Source organism: Emys orbicularis, chromosome 7 (assembly GCF_028017835.1).
Source record: "Emys orbicularis isolate rEmyOrb1 chromosome 7, rEmyOrb1.hap1, whole genome shotgun sequence".
In the NCBI taxonomy this organism is placed as follows: domain Eukaryota; kingdom Metazoa; phylum Chordata; order Testudines; family Emydidae; genus Emys; species Emys orbicularis.
In genome coordinates this window covers 126,287,442-126,305,937 of record NC_088689.1, presented here as the reverse complement: position 1 = coordinate 126,305,937, position 18,496 = coordinate 126,287,442, and the positions used below count along the sequence as shown (strand labels likewise).

At 40.8% G+C, this 18,496-nt stretch overlaps 1 protein-coding gene across 1 annotated transcript in view; it reads left to right on the top strand.

The window, feature by feature from the left end:
- ATXN7 (ataxin 7) overlaps positions 1–16,807 on the top strand; it is a 130,390-nt gene extending 113,583 nt beyond the window's left edge. The window contains exons 6-13 of the mRNA XM_065407691.1: positions 3,154–3,406; positions 4,999–5,261; positions 6,077–6,159; positions 8,050–8,315; positions 9,254–9,452; positions 10,567–10,688; positions 13,513–14,452; positions 16,091–16,807. Coding sequence (XP_065263763.1) covers positions 3,154–3,406; positions 4,999–5,261; positions 6,077–6,159; positions 8,050–8,315; positions 9,254–9,452; positions 10,567–10,688; positions 13,513–14,452; positions 16,091–16,108 — 2,144 coding nt within the window. The 3' untranslated portion in view covers positions 16,109–16,807. The remainder of the gene's footprint in view (positions 1–3,153; positions 3,407–4,998; positions 5,262–6,076; positions 6,160–8,049; positions 8,316–9,253; positions 9,453–10,566; positions 10,689–13,512; positions 14,453–16,090) is intronic.
- Positions 16,808–18,496: the final 1,689 nt, after the last annotated feature.

Below are 18,496 nucleotides of genomic sequence, written 5' to 3'. Positions count from 1 at the left end.
GAGCTGGCTGGGGATTAGTTCAACTGTATGTACAGCGCTAGCGTAGCTCATTTTAATGGACAGTGGTAAAAACGTTGGTGGTTGGCCTACTCTAGGGCTCACCATTTGCTGAGAAGCTCTGTTGGTGCTAGAGCAATGCTGTGGAAATGCCCTAAAATTCCAAGTGTGGATGCAGTCTAGAGTTTGAAGTTATTGTGGATGCTGGGAATATCCCAATGCCGCTGAGTTAGTGAAGAACCTGCATATTAGTATAAATATCTAGTCTGCAAAATCAAGATATCCCCATGAAGGGACAAATGTTTTCAGGGTTTGTACAAAAGAAAACACTCTGATTCAGGTCATTGTTTTAAAAACATTTATCACAACTTGGTTCTGTTCCGTATGGTGTGTAACCCTGATATTTGATTAACAGTCTCAACCCCATCGGTCAGGTCTTTAATTATCACCAATTAAAAGGGGTTTTTCTTTTTGTATTATCTTACTTATGCTAAGACTGGCTTTCCTTCTATGATATCAATACAAACAACAGTATAGTCTGGCCATCTTTCAATCCAACCTTAATCCAGGGCTAATTGAACAGCCCTGACTAAACTCACTAGAAAAAAAAAAGTATTCAGATCATGTGGATTAATTGATATAATTGATATTTTACACAGTTTAACACTAATGATGACTTGCAAGGTAATATTTAACCTCAGTTTTTATCCTAATCCTTTTTTCTTCTCCAAATACACTTAAATGAAGTAACACCCTTCTCTTATTTTAAATAAATTGAATTAAGTTAAAAACCGATCACATTGGTGACCTATGAAATTATCAAAAACTATTCTTAACAGTGACAAGCATTTGGACTTTGAATTTGCTAAATATACAGTAGTTTGGGGGATATTGACTAATTTATCTCAGTAATTCACACAACGATTCTGTCATGGTTTATGTATGGAGCCTAGCTGCATCATAAAACTTCACTGAACTAATGGCCTTCAAATAGTAACTTATCAAAGCTACCCAGGGATTCTTGCCATTGCTATAAAAAGACATTTGGCAATAAACAGTTTGTCATATTAGAAGCACATCCATTTACTAGGATATAAGATGCTAATACACTTCACTTGAAACTCTTGTACAATGTCTAGTTTTGTAAATATGTGAAGTGGTTAATATTGGACATCATAGAAGATTTCTTGTATCATTTTAAATCAGGTATTTTAAAGAAAAAGTGGTGATAGTTACTGCAATTATTTTATATTTCTGTAGAAAATGTTATCTGAAGATCTCAAAGCTCTTTACAAACATTATTTAAAACCTGACAATATCCTTGTAAGGTGCTGTCAGTATTATACCCATTTCGCAGAGAGATAAACGGGTACAGAGCATAAGGGACTTGTTGAGAGTCACTCAGTGAGTCAGTTACAGACCCCATTTCATGACTCTAGTTTCCTGATCTAACCAGTTCATTTATAACTAACCTGTTTATAAATACTTTAGTTCAGCATCGACGAACATGTTTAAAATTCTTGCTCCCAGATGCATGGGGATAGAGTTTGCTGGCCTCAGTCTGGCGCTCCCCCTACCTTTCTTGCCTAGTGAGGAGAAGTTGACTCACTTTTCCATGGTTACTTCTCCCCTGACACTCTTGCTGAGAGTTGGGGGTGGCAGTGCTGTTGCTGGCTACATTGGCACAGGGTTGGTGACTTTCTGTGGATGGCTTCAACCTGTGACTGAGGTGTCCGGATTGGTCACAGAGTGATATATTTGGGGCTGGGAAGGAATTTTTTTCCTGGATTGAATTAACAGAACCTCAGCGAAGTATTGCACATTCCCCTGGGCCTGATGGGCCATCATGCAGGATGTATGGAGTGGTGGACATGATCATTACGTGTGCCTAACAGGTGACAGAGTTCAGTGCAACTTGATGGGCAAGCTTCCTGCCAGTTTAATTAGGTTTTGTCATAGCCCTGTGGCCATTTCTGAGATTGGAATAGCCAAATGGGTGGCTTTAAGCAATGTTAACAGTATCGGCTGAGAAGAAACATTATTACTAACAACAAGTATGTGCCCTTCCATGCCCCACACACGCACCCTAGCTCTGTGGTCTGATATGCTGCACTTGGCCGATTGGTGGAGACACAGACATGCCTGTAAACAGGAGAGCTGCCTATAAGTGTTATCTAGGAACCACCAGGAGTTTGGGTTACCCAGATATCAGGTGAGCGAATGGCTTATTACCATGGTTGTACGCAGGTGGAACTGGATATTCCATGAAGTTGTGAGGTATGCAGGCAGTGGTACTCAGCGATTAACTGTAATAACATACACACATTTAAAATCTACAGGCTATACATTTGAAATGAAATATAGCTAAACTTTTATTTATGTTAATGCCATGGCTATCCTTTTATTAAATATAACTCCATAAACTCAGTCATTTCTTCCCTGACATATGCATCATGGTAACCTGCCTGCTCTCTGTTCAGCAATTCAGGTATCTTTTTCCTGGTTAAAAACAAAGCACACACCTGAATAATTATTTTTCCTATGAATGCAATGAGTCACTGATGTCTGATGCTGTAAGATAGAATTCTGCCGTAACTGGTCTGGGCAGATTATGAAAGGGGAGTAGAATTGCTCCCAGGAAAATTACAGAATAAATCTAGAAGTGTTCCAGAGCTAAGAGTTAGCAGGCAGTGGCAAAAGATTAGTATGGAAGTTCTTTCACCCTATTAGGAGGCATTAGAACAAAACATTTGATAATTCTTGATGAAATGTGAGAGTTAAGCTTGGTTGGGCTAGGGGATAGTTCTGTGCTTCCCTATGTGGGAGACCTGGATCTGATTCCCAGTCTCGTGCTCCTTGGATTGAGAGGAACATGGGAGTATTTTTTTAAAGGGCAGCTTATTCAGCTAAGCATTGTTGGTGGAGGAATGAACCTCACAAAGTTAAAAGCCATTCCAGGGACTAATTAGGGAGCAGCATTGAAGGGAGCTCAGAACTCCATGGTTGTGATGTGCTGAATCCTATAGCGCTTGTGTGGGGTAGGGCGCCCTCAGACGAGTAAAGGAACAACTTTAATGGAGCAAATGATGAAGTATGGTACTTTGGAAATGTTCCTGTGTTTACTCTGAAATTTACAAACACTGGTTTTCCTTTCAGAAAGAAGACACAGCTCCTCCAGCAAGCCGCCTTTGACCCCTCCCTCCTCTTCAGTATTTTCCCTCTTTTCATCTTTGTCTTCAAAGAGCAAAGGTAGCAGTGGAAGTGGGAGCAATCGCTCATCCAGTGGAGGTACTAGTGCATCATCATCCAATTCCAAGTTGTTGAAATCACCCAAAGACAAGCTGCAGATCGGTGGAAACAATAGGTTACTGCATCCGGCACAACATAGCAAAGTTCCCCACGATAAAATGTGAGTATGTTCTTTTGAGAATCAATTTCAATGTTATCACTTGCACAGAAGCTGGTGCAAAAATTTGTAACAGTTTTAAGTATTTTGTGTGTTTGGTTATGAAAGATGAAATGCAATGATCTGTTGGAAAGGCTGTAGAGGAGATCGGTCTAGAGCAGTGGTCACCAACCGGTCGATCGCGATGGACTGGTCGATCTTAGAGGATCTCCCAGTTAATTGCGCTTTCTGGTGGTGAAGCGGGCCAGCCGCTAAGGCAGGCTTCCTGCCTGCTCCAGCCCCATGCCACTCCCGGAAGCGGCTGGGGGGGAGCGGGGATCAGGGGTCTCCGCTGCTTCTGCCTCCAAGCACCGCCCCTGCAGCTCCCATTGCCCTGAGCCCCCTCCTGCACCCCAAGTCCCAGCCTTGAGCCCCTTCCCAGAGCCAGCACCCCATATCCCCTTCGGCACCCAAACCCCCTCTGGCACCAAGCCCCATCTTGAGCCCCCTCCCAGAGCCAACACCCCATGCCCCCTCCTGCATCCCAAACCCCTCCTGCACCCCAAGCCCTGACCCCCTTCCCAGAGCCAGCACCTTGTACCCTTTCCTGTACCCCAACACTCTACCCCAGCCAGGATCCCCCTCCTGCACCCAAACTTCTCCCAGATCTTGCACCCCTCATTCCCTCCTGCACCCCAACCCCCTGCCCCAGGCTCAGCCCAGAGCCCTCTCCCACACTGCGAACTGCTTGGCCCCAGCCCTGAGCCTGCACCCCCTCCTGAACCCCCAAACCCCGCCCCAGCCCAGTGAAAGTGCGTGAGGGTAGGGGAAAGTGAGCGACGGAGAGAGGGGGGGATGGAGTGAGCAGGGCGGGTCTTTGGGGAAGGGGCAGGGCCTCGGGGATGGGGCAGGGTAGATCTTGGGTTGCCCATAAATTCAAAAAGTGATCTTGGGCATAAAAAGGTTGGAGACCACTGGTCTAGAGGGTAGGCAAACCAACAGCATTGTTCCAGGAGAAATCCCACATAGGTGCAGCTTGAATCTTTCTCAGTGAAGACCTTTCCAATATAGGTCCAGATCCTATCATCTGATATGCATGGTCCGATCCAGACTTGTGTGGTATCTCACACACAGGCATAAGGGTTGATCTGCACATATCTGATTGCTGTACTAGCACCGTAATTTGCTGTCATCAGAACATGGCGTCTCTCACTGGGTCTTCTGCCAAAATCGGGCCATCCCAGCTGTTTGTGCAATACACTATAACTGTGTAATGTACATTTGTCTGTGTTGCTAAACCACACAGCTTCAGTTCCTTGCTGATGCTGTAGAAACATTTCTGAAGAGATAGTGTAAAGAGAGCAGGAAAGGATTGACTTTCATCTTATTGTGGACATCAGAAAGTAGCAAAAAAATATATATAAAATGAACAACTTCTAAAATTTAAAAATGGGGAAAGAGGCAGAAATATTATTACCTATGTTTTTGTTGTGAATAGAACAATTCAGAATATTTTCGAGTAATAGAGCACTTATTCGGTAGCTTGGACAATCATGACCATAGGGTACTACAGTTATTTGCAAATGGCCTTTTCCTTTATTTCCCACTAACTACAGCATGACTCCATCTGTCAAAGTGGAAAAGATTCATCCAAAGATAGATGGTGCACTATTGAAAACTGCTGTTGGTCCAACTTGTTCTACTACTGTGAGTTCCTCAATAAAGACTGGCCTTAATTGTCCCTCAATACCAAAGCCACCTTTGCCTTCCCCTGGACAGATACTGATTGGTAAAGGTCTTCTCTCTGTGCCTCCATTTTTGGAAAAGAAACCAGAAGATAGTACAAATAATAGGAAATTCTTACATAAAAGATTGTCAGGTAATTTAAAAAATATTGTTTGCTATATTAATAATAGTAGTAGTAGTGTATGAAGATACAAATATAACCAAAACCATTCTTTTAAACAGGTAGTCGATAGATTTTAATTACAGTGCAGAAAGTTGACCAGTTACGTGTTGGGGTTGGTCTTAAATGTTCCCCTTTAAAGTGACTCATTCTTAAAGGGACACCATCAATTTGATATCTAGTTAATTTTTAAAAAGAGTTGACAGTGTGCTTCAGGTATTATACCTGCCTGTGAGTGCCCTAATGTTGGGGGGTTTACAGTTACATTTTCCTATTACCATAAATGTCTTTCTGTTGCTGTGTGAAAGACCCACCCGTACAAAGGAAACTGAATGGCTTACACAAAGTAAACTGAAACATAGGGAAATGGTTTTCTCTAATCTTTCAGTTACAGTAATTTTGGGTGTTACTTATCTTAGATTAAAAAATTCAGACATCAATATTCAAATTGATATGGTGCCCTTTTAAGTCTGGTGTTATTTTTACATGAATACATGTTCCTTTGCTGTGAAGAATTTGATTCTGCTGTGAGACTTTACCCAGTCATAAATGTCTGTCTGCATAGATCCTGCTGCAGGATTGGGGCTTAAGTTTCAACCAGTCAGAAACTAGTAAAAAAGAAAATGTTTTTAAAATTCAGCAATTTCTAATATTTATTATTAAATGCATGTGTCTTGAGAACAGGTTCAGTTATATATATTATGATTAAAATTCTGACCAATATTTTCAAAACATGTTTTTTTAATCTCTTGTTTTACAATAATGGTATATTTGTGTGTATTTGCTAGAGAGAGAGTTTGATCCTGATATATACTGTGGCGTCATTGATGTGGAAACCAAGAAACCCTGTACTAGGTCTTTGACATGCAAGGTAGGACATGTTCCTCAGAATAAATTTATGAAGTAAAGTTTGAATTTTCTGCGCATCATGACAGAAAACAACATCATTCAGCTTACTGCTAAACTTCAGTGATGTCCATTGAAAATGATATCCTCTGATAAAACTGTGATGGAGACTGGTAAAAATCTTAGGTCTGGTGGGAAAAAATATTTTTCCAAAGTTTTAATTAAATTATGTTAATGTATAAAAATTGCTGTTAAAAAAGTCTAAGGATTTGTACAATTAATAATGTCACTGTTAACATCTAGAAGTAGGGTCTGATGATTTTTCCACTGTAAACCAGAGTTGGGCTTAAAAAAAATCTTGAAAATGTAACGTTTCATTTGGGATCAGACAGAAGGTTTCAGGCCTCAATTTTACCCATCTTATGTAATTTTACCCATCTTAAAATTGTTAGATGTTCTTATTGGGGAATGTCTCTTTGGCTATAAAGATTAATTTTAATCACAAAGAAATTAAAAATATAGTCACTGCTTTATGTGGGACCTAGACAAAGCAAAATGTTTCCCACAGGAGAACCAAGTCTGAAGCAGATTTTAGAAGGTGGTTGTATCAACCCAAATGATGCTGCCTCCTTGGACTGTAGTTTGATATTGCTTCAACTCTTTTTCTCAGAAGTCCTTATCTAAAGAGTCTCTGTCTAGTAGGCCAAACTTTGTACACAAAACATCTTTTAAAAAGTTAGTCTGGTGAACCCAGGCTTTAAACATCAATTTGAACAAAAGCGATCACTTGTCCCTGAGAAGTTACAGAAAGTAAAGACATGAATCGTGTGAACTTGAAATATTGAGCTATGCTCCGGCACAGCAGCTGGGCTGCCAGAAGAGGGACCACCTAACAAATAAACCACCTCCGGAACCAGTGTAGACATAACTGATATTAATGACAAGGAAGAAAACTTGAAGGTAATGCCTCCTTGAAAACACGGGACAACGCTATTGTTCTCCCAAAGGAAAAGTGTCACGCTTCTAAAAGAGGATTGTACAGTAGGGAAATAAACTAAAAGCTTTAAAGAAAATAAGAGCATCCCATAGAAATTCCTTCCACTCTACTTACCTCTCAAAAATATTGTTTTCATATATTTTCAGAGCTTAATACTAAGGTGGAAAATAGGCTTGTTTACTTCCACAATAAATACAAATTATTGAGCCCTTCAAACTGTGTGAAAGTAAGGCCTTGGGAATGAATTTAGCACATGTAAACAAGGGAAACAATCTTTTATCCTACTGCATGTAGATTTTGCACTACATGGATTTAACTCCACTGGGTGTTCAGGATCTTTCAGGAATGGGACAACCTGATATAGTATCACCTTAACCTCTGAATGTTGTTGCTTTGTTGGAGTTGTGATTGTTGATTCTGCTGTTTCTTTGTGGTTTTAATATCCATTACCATACAGTAGATGTCCGGGAATACATTAGTTTGCAAAAGCAAAGACATTTACAAGGTTATTAAGTTTAGTACTCTTTATTAAAAAGTATGTTTTACAACTTATGTTCAATATTCCCACAAATAAACATAAAAAATTGGTACTTTTCTCTTAAGAGAAGACCATGTGCTGTGCTTCATGATTTAAAATGAATGGTCAGGTAGCATTCTTGGATTAGTAATGAAAGTGAGACATTGAAAAAGGTTTGAATTTCAAACTCAAGGCTTATTAGACCTTTGACAGAGAGCATTGACTTTAATTACTATTGGTTTATCAAATAGGAATATAAACACCCATTAGACCATCTTGACGTTTCTTGTAAAAGCCATCCCTTGCTTTATTTCCTCCGTTCTAGAATTGTTATATATCTGAGTGTTTGTTTTCCGCAAATCAAATTGCCTTGGATTAATGTTTGATGCTTTGATTTGCAGACACATTCCTTAACCCAGCGGAGGGCTGTACAGGGTCGAAGAAAACGATTTGATTTGTTATTAGCGGAGCACAAAAGCAAAACCAGGGAAAAGGAATTGCTTCGACATTCGGATCATCATCAGCAGATGCCCCCTCTCAGGGAACCACATCCCTCACCTTCTAAAACTTCCCAGGAGCTGCACCAAAATTCTCATGGACTTATTCCTACAGAATCAAAGCCTTTAGTACCTAATAAACCCAAACCTCACCCCCCCAGTCTTCCAAGGTAAGTGAAATCTGTTTATCCACCAAGTGTGAAATTAGTCTGGGGAGCAACTTGACGGGTTGATGGCAATGAGTGCTACCATGTGGGAAATGCAGATTCATTCGCAACCGAGGGCTCTTGCTCTGTGCCTGATTGCTCACTCAAAAATTCCACACTGGATCTTAGACTATGTCTACACTGCCCCGTAGTGTAGACATAGCCTTCCTTAGTCTGGTGAGCTGTATCTCCTGCCCTTCTAACAAGAGGCCCTGATGGGTGGCCCAGGGAGGTAAATGCTGGCTTGAGTAAATGCAAACCAGAAGCTCCTTTCTGTAGCAGCTATTCAGTGTTGGTGCTCCAGCAAGGTGGCAATGGATAAATAAAAATGTGATTTAGGAGTACAGAGGAGAAGGAAGTGAATGCAAAATGAAGAAGTTGCAACAGTAAATTAATTTAAGGCATCCAGTTTAGCTTTACCTCCGGATCCAGAATAGCAGTAAGTCAGGATGGTGTGAAGGCGATACCTTTGTTTAATGAGTAGGTTACCAGCTTTTTAAAATACCCAGCAGTTTTTGGAGGAGAGAAAAAGAAGGGACAACTGAAAATCTAGCGGTTGGGAGTAGCTGGTGGAAGTGGTTGGGGACTGGGAGTTGGGACTAGACTACTGTTTTTATTTCTGGCTCTGTTACTGACTTGCTGAGTGGCCTTGACAAGCCACTTTAATCTTTGTGTCTCAGTTTGCCTATCTGCAAAATGGATATAATGATGCCTCCTTTTCCTGGAGAGTTGTGAGACGTAACTGTTAAAAGAATTCTGAAATACTGGTATTATGACAGAAAGGAAAACGTGGAAAACCTGGTTTTAAAAAAAAGCACCAAGCAAAAAATTCCAGGCATAAGTAATTCCTACTAATGTAGCCTTTGTTCAGTAATACCTTTTACATGTATTTACTTGTCAAGGCCTCCAGGCTGTCCAACCCAGCACAGCGGAAATGCCCCTAGTGACTCTCTTGCGGTCCATGAATCTCCACACCCTCCGTTGCCTGCAGCTGAGCCAGCATCCCGTTTATCCAGCGATGAGGGAGAGTGTGATGAAAAAGAAGAACATGTTGAAAAACTGGATTGTCGTTATTCAGGTCATCATCCTCAGCCAGCCGCTGTATGTTCTACATCCTTTACTGGTTCTGAATTTGTGAACAAATCGATTACGGTTTTTCAGTGTATTTTTGGGGGGTTCACTAAAATGTTCTCATGCCACTGGAAAATGTGTTTGTTACAGAATAGGCAGGAAGGGTTTAATCATAATTATCAGAGTCAGTGTGCTTTGAGAACACATTCTGAGATATCTCCACTGTAACATAAGAGAAATCAAAATGCCACAAATATTGGAGGTGGAAGCGGAAACATTCTAAAGTGTTTTGAGAAAAGGGTAGATGTGGAACCGGTACATGCAAAATAGTGGTATGGTTTAATAACACTTTCAGTATTCGATCTGTTTTTAAATCACAGTGCTAGCTTTATTTTTGCATAGAAATAATGGCTTGCAGTAACACGGCTTAATGTGGAAATCTTGGCAGCAGTTGGTACATGTGGCATACTTTCGTTTCCAAAAGCAAAAAAAAAAAAAAAAAAATTCACTAAAATATTTGTGCATGTGATGTAATTTAACTCCTAGATCTTTTAGTGGAATCATTTAAAAAACAGATTTTAAATGACTGCAAGCAATTTCTTATAGAGAGCTAACTTATTTATTTAGATATATAAGGTACATCTTATCCTGTATATAATGTATATCTTATCCTAATTGCCTTTGACAAAATTTAAAAAACCAGTTCACCTAAAAACCAGCAGCTGTCTCCCAACAAGACTCAGCCTCAGAGCAAAAGAAGCTTCCCCATAAACCTCAGGGCCTTCTCACATAGACCGTACAGCATGGCCTGAATGTCAGAGCAAGTATGGGAGAAGGTTGCAAACCTAATGGCCCCTCAAAAAAAAAATCTACCACTTTCCCCCTCTCTTTAATCAAGGTGACTCCAATTAAAGGTGGCAGCATCTCAGAGGTCCTCCTTCCGGGTTGGGCCTGAGCTATTTGGGAATATATATTGAACATACTTTTTGGGCCATAAGGATCAAAGTCCTAATGTACATGTTTGCCATCTTAGGTCCTTGGACTTTTCCTGTGTATTATTGCTTTGTAATTAAGTGTGTTAATTTATTATTTAGAGAGTTGTTATTAAAATTAGAAAACACCAAAATAAAATCTGTATTTTCAGTTTTGCACATTTGGGAGCCGGCAAATTGGAAGAGGTTATTACGTGTTTGATAAGCGGTGGAACCATATCCGATGTGCACTTAACTTCATGGTGGACAAGCATCTTAATTCACAGATGTGGAAGTGAGTAGAAATGAAAGGGGTTTTTTGTATTATTATTCTTGCTATCATACAAATAGATTAAAGCTTGAGAGAAAAATGGCTTTCCTGTTGTAATAATAATTCATTAAAGACCTCTTTTTAAATTAGCACCTCCCAATAACATGGTAAATGTGAGCAACAGCTCCATTTTAACTGTCATCTGGAGAATAGGAGGGGATTGAGTTACATTCACCAGGAGACTATATTCTTTACTTATTCATAAAACTGTACCCACAGATCTCCTCTCTTTGTATTCTTGTGCTGCGCTGAGAGTAGCTAGAACCTCTTTAAAACAATATGACGGCTGACAACTTGTGCTTTCCTGCTGGACACGGAGATGAAATCTCTTGAGCAGTTTCTAAAATTCTAGTTCCTCAAACCCTAATTATGATTCATCCTCAAACATTAATTTTGAATCCATGTTCTACATCCAAATTGTACCTTTTCATCCCATCTCTGTTTTCTATAGCTTTGGTTTTCTTAATATTTTTAGTAGTTTAATTTGTTTATAGCTTCAATATTAAATTTTCTTAGCAATGTGGTTTGTGATGAATTGTAATTATTAGTCCTAGAGTCATAGAAATGTGGGGCTGGAAGGGACCTTGAGAGGTCATCAAGTCCATCCTCCTGTGCTGATCGGGACCAAGTCAACCTAGGCCATCCCTGACAGGTGTTTGTCCAACCTCCAAAAAATCCTCCAGTGATAGGGATTCCAAAACCTCCCTTGGAAGCCTATTCCAGTGCTTAACTATCCTTCTAATTAGAAAGTTTTTCCTGATTTCTAATCTAAACCTCCCTCGCTGCAGTTTATGCTCATTACTTCTTGTCCTATCTTCAGATCTGGGTGCGTATAATGTATCATAAACTGAACATGAGTCAATTGCCCTACTCAGCACTGGTGAGGCCTCAGCCAGAGTATTGTGGCCACACTTTACCCAGTTTTCCAAATCTTTCTTAGAGTCCAGATGAGAGCAACAAAAATGATAGGGCAGATTTTCTAAACCTTTTATGAGGAAAACTTAAAACTAGTGGCCATATTGAGTCTTGAGACAAGAAGACCGGGGAGGGGAGAACACGACAACCTGATAAGTCTTCGAATATGCCATGGGCTGTTATAAAGAGGATAGTTACTCCGTGATCCTTTTCAGCAGGGCTACCACCTAGCCAGTTATTCCCCATTTATTTCCTGTAACAGTTAATGTGCATGTGGCGTTGCTCTTTGAGACTGATGGATTTCCTGTCTGAGGAGTTTTGGGGCTAACAGTTCTCTCTGATTTTGGAAAAAACAGGTTGAGACACAGTAGGGATAACTTTAGTCATATTGTTTTTCAAAGATGAGCTTTACTGTAGTATATGTGTTTGGAACAAAGACATTTTTCACCAATAGGTAAATCGTGTTCAAAAGGTTTGCTTTGGGCCAGGTTGTATGGAAATAATTCCAGGCGTGAGGCTGGCAGTGTAGTATACAGAATTTAGGAAAAAGCATTCAACATCATACTCATCATGAATAATCCTCAAGGCTAGGGGTAGATTATCAAGGCCCTAGATTAAGAAGGGTCTTACTGGACCCACACAATTTGGTTCCAGGTATCCCTATAGCGCAGTGGTCATCAACCGGTAGTTCGCGAGAATGGGGAACTGCAGCCAATGGGAGCTGTGGGGGCGGTGCCTACAGGGAGGGGCAGCGCGTGGATTCACGTGCCCCCCCTCAGGGGCCACATGAAAGTGCCAGCAGCTTCCGGGAGCACCGTGGGGCCGGGGCAGGCAGGGAGCCTGCCTTAGCCCCTGCCCCAGCCTGGAGAAAGGGAGTGAGGGTGGGGGAGAGCAAGCGACGGAGGGAGGGGGGAATGGAGTGAGTGGGGCAGGGCCTCGGGGAAGGGGCAGGGTAGATCCTGGGTTGCACTTAAATTCAGAAAGTGATCTTGTGCTTTAAAAGGTTGGAGAGCACTGCTGTAGAGGGTGTTTGGTATCCATTGTGGGGGACTTGGGAGCAGGAGATAGTGGCAAGGCAGGGAGCAGGAGTGTCATGAGCACTTGAATTGTTTAGTTGGGGCGTTCTGTTTGGGTGCTGTTTGGTTGGACTGGATCCAGGTCCCATTTAGTCATCATTTCCCACTGCTCAAGCTATCCCAGAGCCCGTAACGGTGCCAGCTCCAGCCCAGTCACTAAAGCTTGTTGCAGTGAGAGCAGTTCTTTTATGGTCTTTTTCTCTATTTGCTTTCCTCTCCTTCTGGGGTCAAAAAGGCTCCTGTGGCACCTCCCCATAAACCCGAGGGTCCTGCTCGTCACCCCTCAACACAACACTTCCGCAAGAGCTCTTGGTGTTGGCATCACAGTTGGTGCTGAGAACTGTCCTGGCGCCTCCTTTGTAATGCCGAGGTTACTGCTTCAAGGCAGGACGCCCCTAGTGACTTGATGCCTGTCCATGGCTCAAGATCTATGAGGCAGAGGGAACTCCGCGTTGAAGTCAGTTGTAAAACTCACATGGATTTCAGTGGGAGCAGAGTTAGGCCTATGGTGAGCACTTTTGAAAATCTCACCCAGAAGAGCAGACAGTGATATTTAGGGAACTCCAGTTACAGATAAGTAACCACGTATACATCCACCAAAGGGAGAGGATCACTAAGCAGTGCTTCGCTTGTTTGCAGCGTAGTTGGGTTAATTTATCAAAATGTTTTAGGGTTTGATAAGGTCAGTATTTTTGCACTGAACAAACGCAAATAGGATTATTCTACTGCAGGACAATTTCCAGAGCCTGGTGTCCGTGCACAAAGAGCACTAACCGTTTCTTCTTTTTCTTTTCTAGGAAAATTCCCCCAGCATCTAGCAACACGGCGTCTGTTCGTGCTCCGCATTGGACAAACTCAATGCCTGCGTCACAGTATGGTGTCAGTGCTGCAGGTTTCCTTTTACCCACCACGGTTATGTCATCACCAACATTGGTTTCTCCTTCCTGTGTGTCTCTTAATAGTAAATCAGTCCCATCACATGGAACTACACTAAATGCCAATCCTTCTAATCTGGGTGCAATGGACCCTGTCTGCAGTATGCAATCAAGACAAGTGTCTTCGTCCCCTTCAACACCTACAGTGCTTTCCTCAGTACCTTCACCTATGCTCAGCAAACCTCAGAAATTGAAATCCAGCAAGTCTTTTAAACCTAAGGAATCTTCTGCTAGCAGCGCCAACTGTAACAGTACCAGTAGCAACAGTAGCAGCGGCGGCTCAGGAAAGAAGCGTAAAAACAGTTCCGCACTGCTAGCACCTTCGTCTCATTCCACAGAGTCCTTTAGGAAAAACTGTGTGGCTAACTCTGGGACCTCTTATCATTCATCGATGACATCTTCGTCGCACAGTGTTGGCCTCAATTGTATGACAAGCAAAGCTAACTCTGGTAGCCTCAAACATGACCAATCAGGGAGGGGCCCTCCTACTGGAAGCCCTGCAGAATCGATAAAAAGAATGAGTGTGATGATGAACAGTAGTGATTCCACTCTTTCCTTAGGGCCATTTGTTCATCAGGCCAGTGAACTGACTGTAAATTCACACAGCAGTTTTTCACATGCACACACTTCCCTGGACAAATTCATAGGAAAGAAAAGAAAGTGCTCACCTGGTTCAAGCAGCATAAACAGCAGCAAATCAAACAAGGTTGCCAAATTGCCATCGGTGAACAATGTTCATGCAAAACACACCAGTGCAATCACAGGGACACAGGGACTGATGAACAATTCTCTTCTTCATCAGGTATGACATTTTGTATTGAAGATATTTCACTTGACAGATTAGCTTTGGAATCTGCAGACTTGCACTGGTGACTGCACATGGTTATATTGGTCATAGTCAGAGAGTTTAAGGCCAGAAGGGACCCCTACAACATCTAGGTCGTGTCCTGTTGTTTTTGGTTGACTAGCGGATTCTAGACACTCTGTTAGTGAAAGGTGGATATCTATTTTCCTATTTGACTGCTACTCTTTTTAAACATTTTTCACTGTGAATCTTTTGCTGTCGGATTATTACAACAAATCCGCTTTTTTTTAAAGTGTGGTTTTACTCTGAAAAGTTGCGTTTAAAAGTGGCATAATGGGTTCCATAATTATTACCTAATTACTCCCAGATGAAATTCACTCACTTCACAAGTAAAAATATTTTTCCTGAGTGTCAGCCTCGCAAACTGAGCCAAGTATCTGGAAGTCGGGCTGGGAACTTTCTGACTTCCATCTCCACACCAATAAGCATTCTACAATCAGAACATAGTTAACCGTTTTGATTACAACTCAGCTGCAATAAAATACAGCTTCCTTCCCCAGAGCTCTATTGACTGGCTCTGCAGTAGGAGCAGGAGAAAAGAGTAGTTAACAATTACTTTTGTTAGTTTAAAACCAGCAGAAATTACAAGGAAAACACAAAGGGATCAGATCTTGCGAGGGAGTAGGGTCCTATTGTTATAGACTAGTTACTTCTCAAAATAGAATCACATTGAAATGAATGTGTTGTTTAAAAACTATTTTGCCATGCATAGTGGGGTCATGAGGAGAGGAATGGGAAATAACAGAGAAAAATCAGATAAGGCTGTTTTTGCAAAACTATGAGAAATAGGTTGGAAGATCACTTGAAGGAAAAGAGACTATTTAAAGGGAAAAAATAGACTCAGAGAAGCTAGATAAGGAGAAGATTTATCAGATCATCCAGATCCCTGACATTGCATGATTGTTCCCCATGCTATGTTTTCTACTGTGTTGAAATATTGATGATTTCTTTCTATTTCCGCCAGTCCTACAAGCCCCTCCCCCCTTTGCTTTTTTCCTCATTACTGCGGAAGTTCATATAACAGAAGTGTTAGGAGCTCACAAAGGTCCATCTTAGACAGGTCTCTGAATTTTCCCTTTCCTCCAAAGAACAGGCCTATCATTGCTGTTGTACGCTGACTAGTGTACATACTGTATAGGAAGAAGAAATGACTATCTATGGATAATACAGCTCAGCCATCATTGCTCTAGGAACTTTCACTTTTGGTACTTCCTGACGGTTTTCATTTAACTCAGCAACCTAATGGGGGAAAAGCTACTTTTGAAATAACTAAATTGAATGTATACGTTTAAGAAATGAGGAAAGTCACACCTTCGTGCTTCTGATTATTGTTGTCATGACTACGACACCAGTCAGCCACTTAGGAGTGTAATTGGAGAGCACAATTACTTGGGAAGGCAGAAACTTTAGAATTCCAGATGCAAACAAGCCGACTGGCTGTTAATAGTGCTACCTGGTGCCTTGTAACTCCCTCTGACGTGTTCTCTTGCTGTCCAGAAAGGTCCTGCCTGATGTGGCCTTTACTGTATCTATTACAACATGCTTGCTTACACAGCTTTCTTTTTTGTTTGAAAGCCAAAGGCACGTCCTTGATAGCTGAATATGCCGTGGTGAGAAAAGAACTGGACAACGTTCACTATAAGCAAAACCTCCATCTGGAATTCTGGACTCCAAGATGCCTTTGAGTTATCCCAGCTTTCCATGGTCCTCAGGTGTGGAAATCTACTGGACTGTCATTCAAACAAGGAATTTCCCTGAAGCCATGTCTGTAGCAGTGAATATTGTAAATGGACACTGGATGGAAGTTCAGCCACGTAATTGCTCTTACCAGTGTTAACAGTGGTCTGGACTGCTTGCTACAAATCTGTGAGATGTTACCTACGGGAGTACATCATCTTGCCACTATTTGACATAGATTGGCTGGCAAAAGAATGTTTGGGGACAACCATTACTGTGGACTCTTTTTATGCTGGTGGTGTCTTTTGTAGGTTATTAGCCACCCGATAGGCGCTGTCAATTGAAAGAAACCCTCCAGTGGGGGTACAATGTGTTAGGCACAATGAAAAGAAGCCCTCAAGAAGGGAATATGGCTTTAGTGTTTTTATAGCAGTGTTCCTTTAATGGAACACAAAAATAGCACAATTCAGAAACTAAATAGTCTGTGTTTTGCCCAGCCTTTTGCAAGTAATTTGGGATAAGAAGCTGTCAGGAGTTTCAAAAACTTTTAAAAACTTGTTTGAGGCCATCGTTCAAAAAACAAATATAAAAATAATGTTGTACTTGCCTGATGGAAAAGCGATTATTATTTTGAATAAGATTCTATTGCAAAAGAAAGTAAAAATTGTTAATTCCTTTTGATGAAGGAAATCCGAATGCAAAAGTATCAAATCAACAAAGGCAAATAACCTATAAAACTATTCCCAAAGAACATATTTTTTGACCTATACTGTATACCAGAAGCCTTTGTTACTTTAAAGAAGAACTCTACTAGTTGAATTAGGTTGGTTGTACCTTCCGGCCTGTAAAAACAGCCCTTTTAAAACTAAATATTTAAAATATTTAAAGATTTTCTGGAAGCTTTTCAGTTAGTTTATGCCTTGTTCTTGTAATCAAATCATTAACACTTGTCATGCTTTCAGCTACCCACAATCAGATATTTCAGAATGCTGCACTAGATGCTAGTTAGCAACTGAGTTCAGCTTTAAGTCCACCTGGATGGGTTACTATCATCTTTTTCTCAGATACAGATGCTTTATGAATAAAGGGGACTATACTATGTTACAGTCCAGACGGTCAGTTTTCACGAGAGATTTGTATCTTGTTTTAAAACATCTCAAAAATGAAATCCTTTAAAGGGCTTTAGCATTATTATAATGTAATTGATTTGGATATTTTCAGTAAGCTTTTTAACAGTGAATTTTGAGACTTTACTTGAACCTTTGTTAAGGGGTGAAGTAAAGGAAAACAACTTCTAAATCAAGAATATACTCTTTTGCCTTAAAGGGGCACCAGATATTGCTGAGATCAGACAATCTGAGCCTATCAAATTATTCACGCAGTCCAGCCTTCTTCTTCCCAGTTTGGTGGCACATCGTACATCAGGGATTCTCAAGCCACTAAGAGCAGCAGGTGCTTGGTTGGTTACCTGTTCACGTTTCCAAGTTAACATGAACTTGCTGCAGAATTATTATGTACCGCAAAACAACAGCGAGCCTCTATGCAGACACTTTAGCTTTGAGTTTATATAAAAGGTCACCATGAAAAAACACTTCAGACGTTTATTATGCAAACATAAACTAACTGTATTTCAGGAACAAAAAGTTGAAGATGTAATATGATGCCCAACTGAAAGGATTGTTTCCTGCACAGTCGGTGTGAAATTCTGGCCCCATTGAAGTCAGTGGTGCCAAGGTTTCACCCCTACATGTTTCAGTCACAAGTGCAATTTGGTTGGATAGACTTATATTTCAGGTGAACAGAAATGTATATTCATCAACCTTTGTGGCTTTAAGTGATGGAACATCTTTAGTTGTGTAAAAATTATGTTGATCTGAAAGCTTAATGGCAAGTCAAAGCTCATTCAAAACCATGCAGACATTTGAAAGTTAGTATTTAATCTCTGTGCTTCATGTAGGGCCGGGTTTTAACTACACCTGTATTAGGGCTCGTAGTTTTAATCTATTGGGACTAGGAAGTGAGGCCATTTTAAATTTCATCTGCCCTTGAGTACAGACCAGCTTAAATATTACAGGTTAGATCTTGGTTCTAAACAGAACCCGGTTCCTGAAGCTTTTATTGTCTCTCATAATTCTTACTGTAAATATTTAAGGAAGCTTAAAATTAATTTACCGTGCAAAATTGAATTTGCAGTGGCTGGGTTGTTTCTAGACAGATTTTCGTAGTAATTTAAGAGATACAATTTTTATAGGCTTTCCAACGTCTCGTTATGACTCCTGCAGTTTTCTTAACCTAAAATATTGC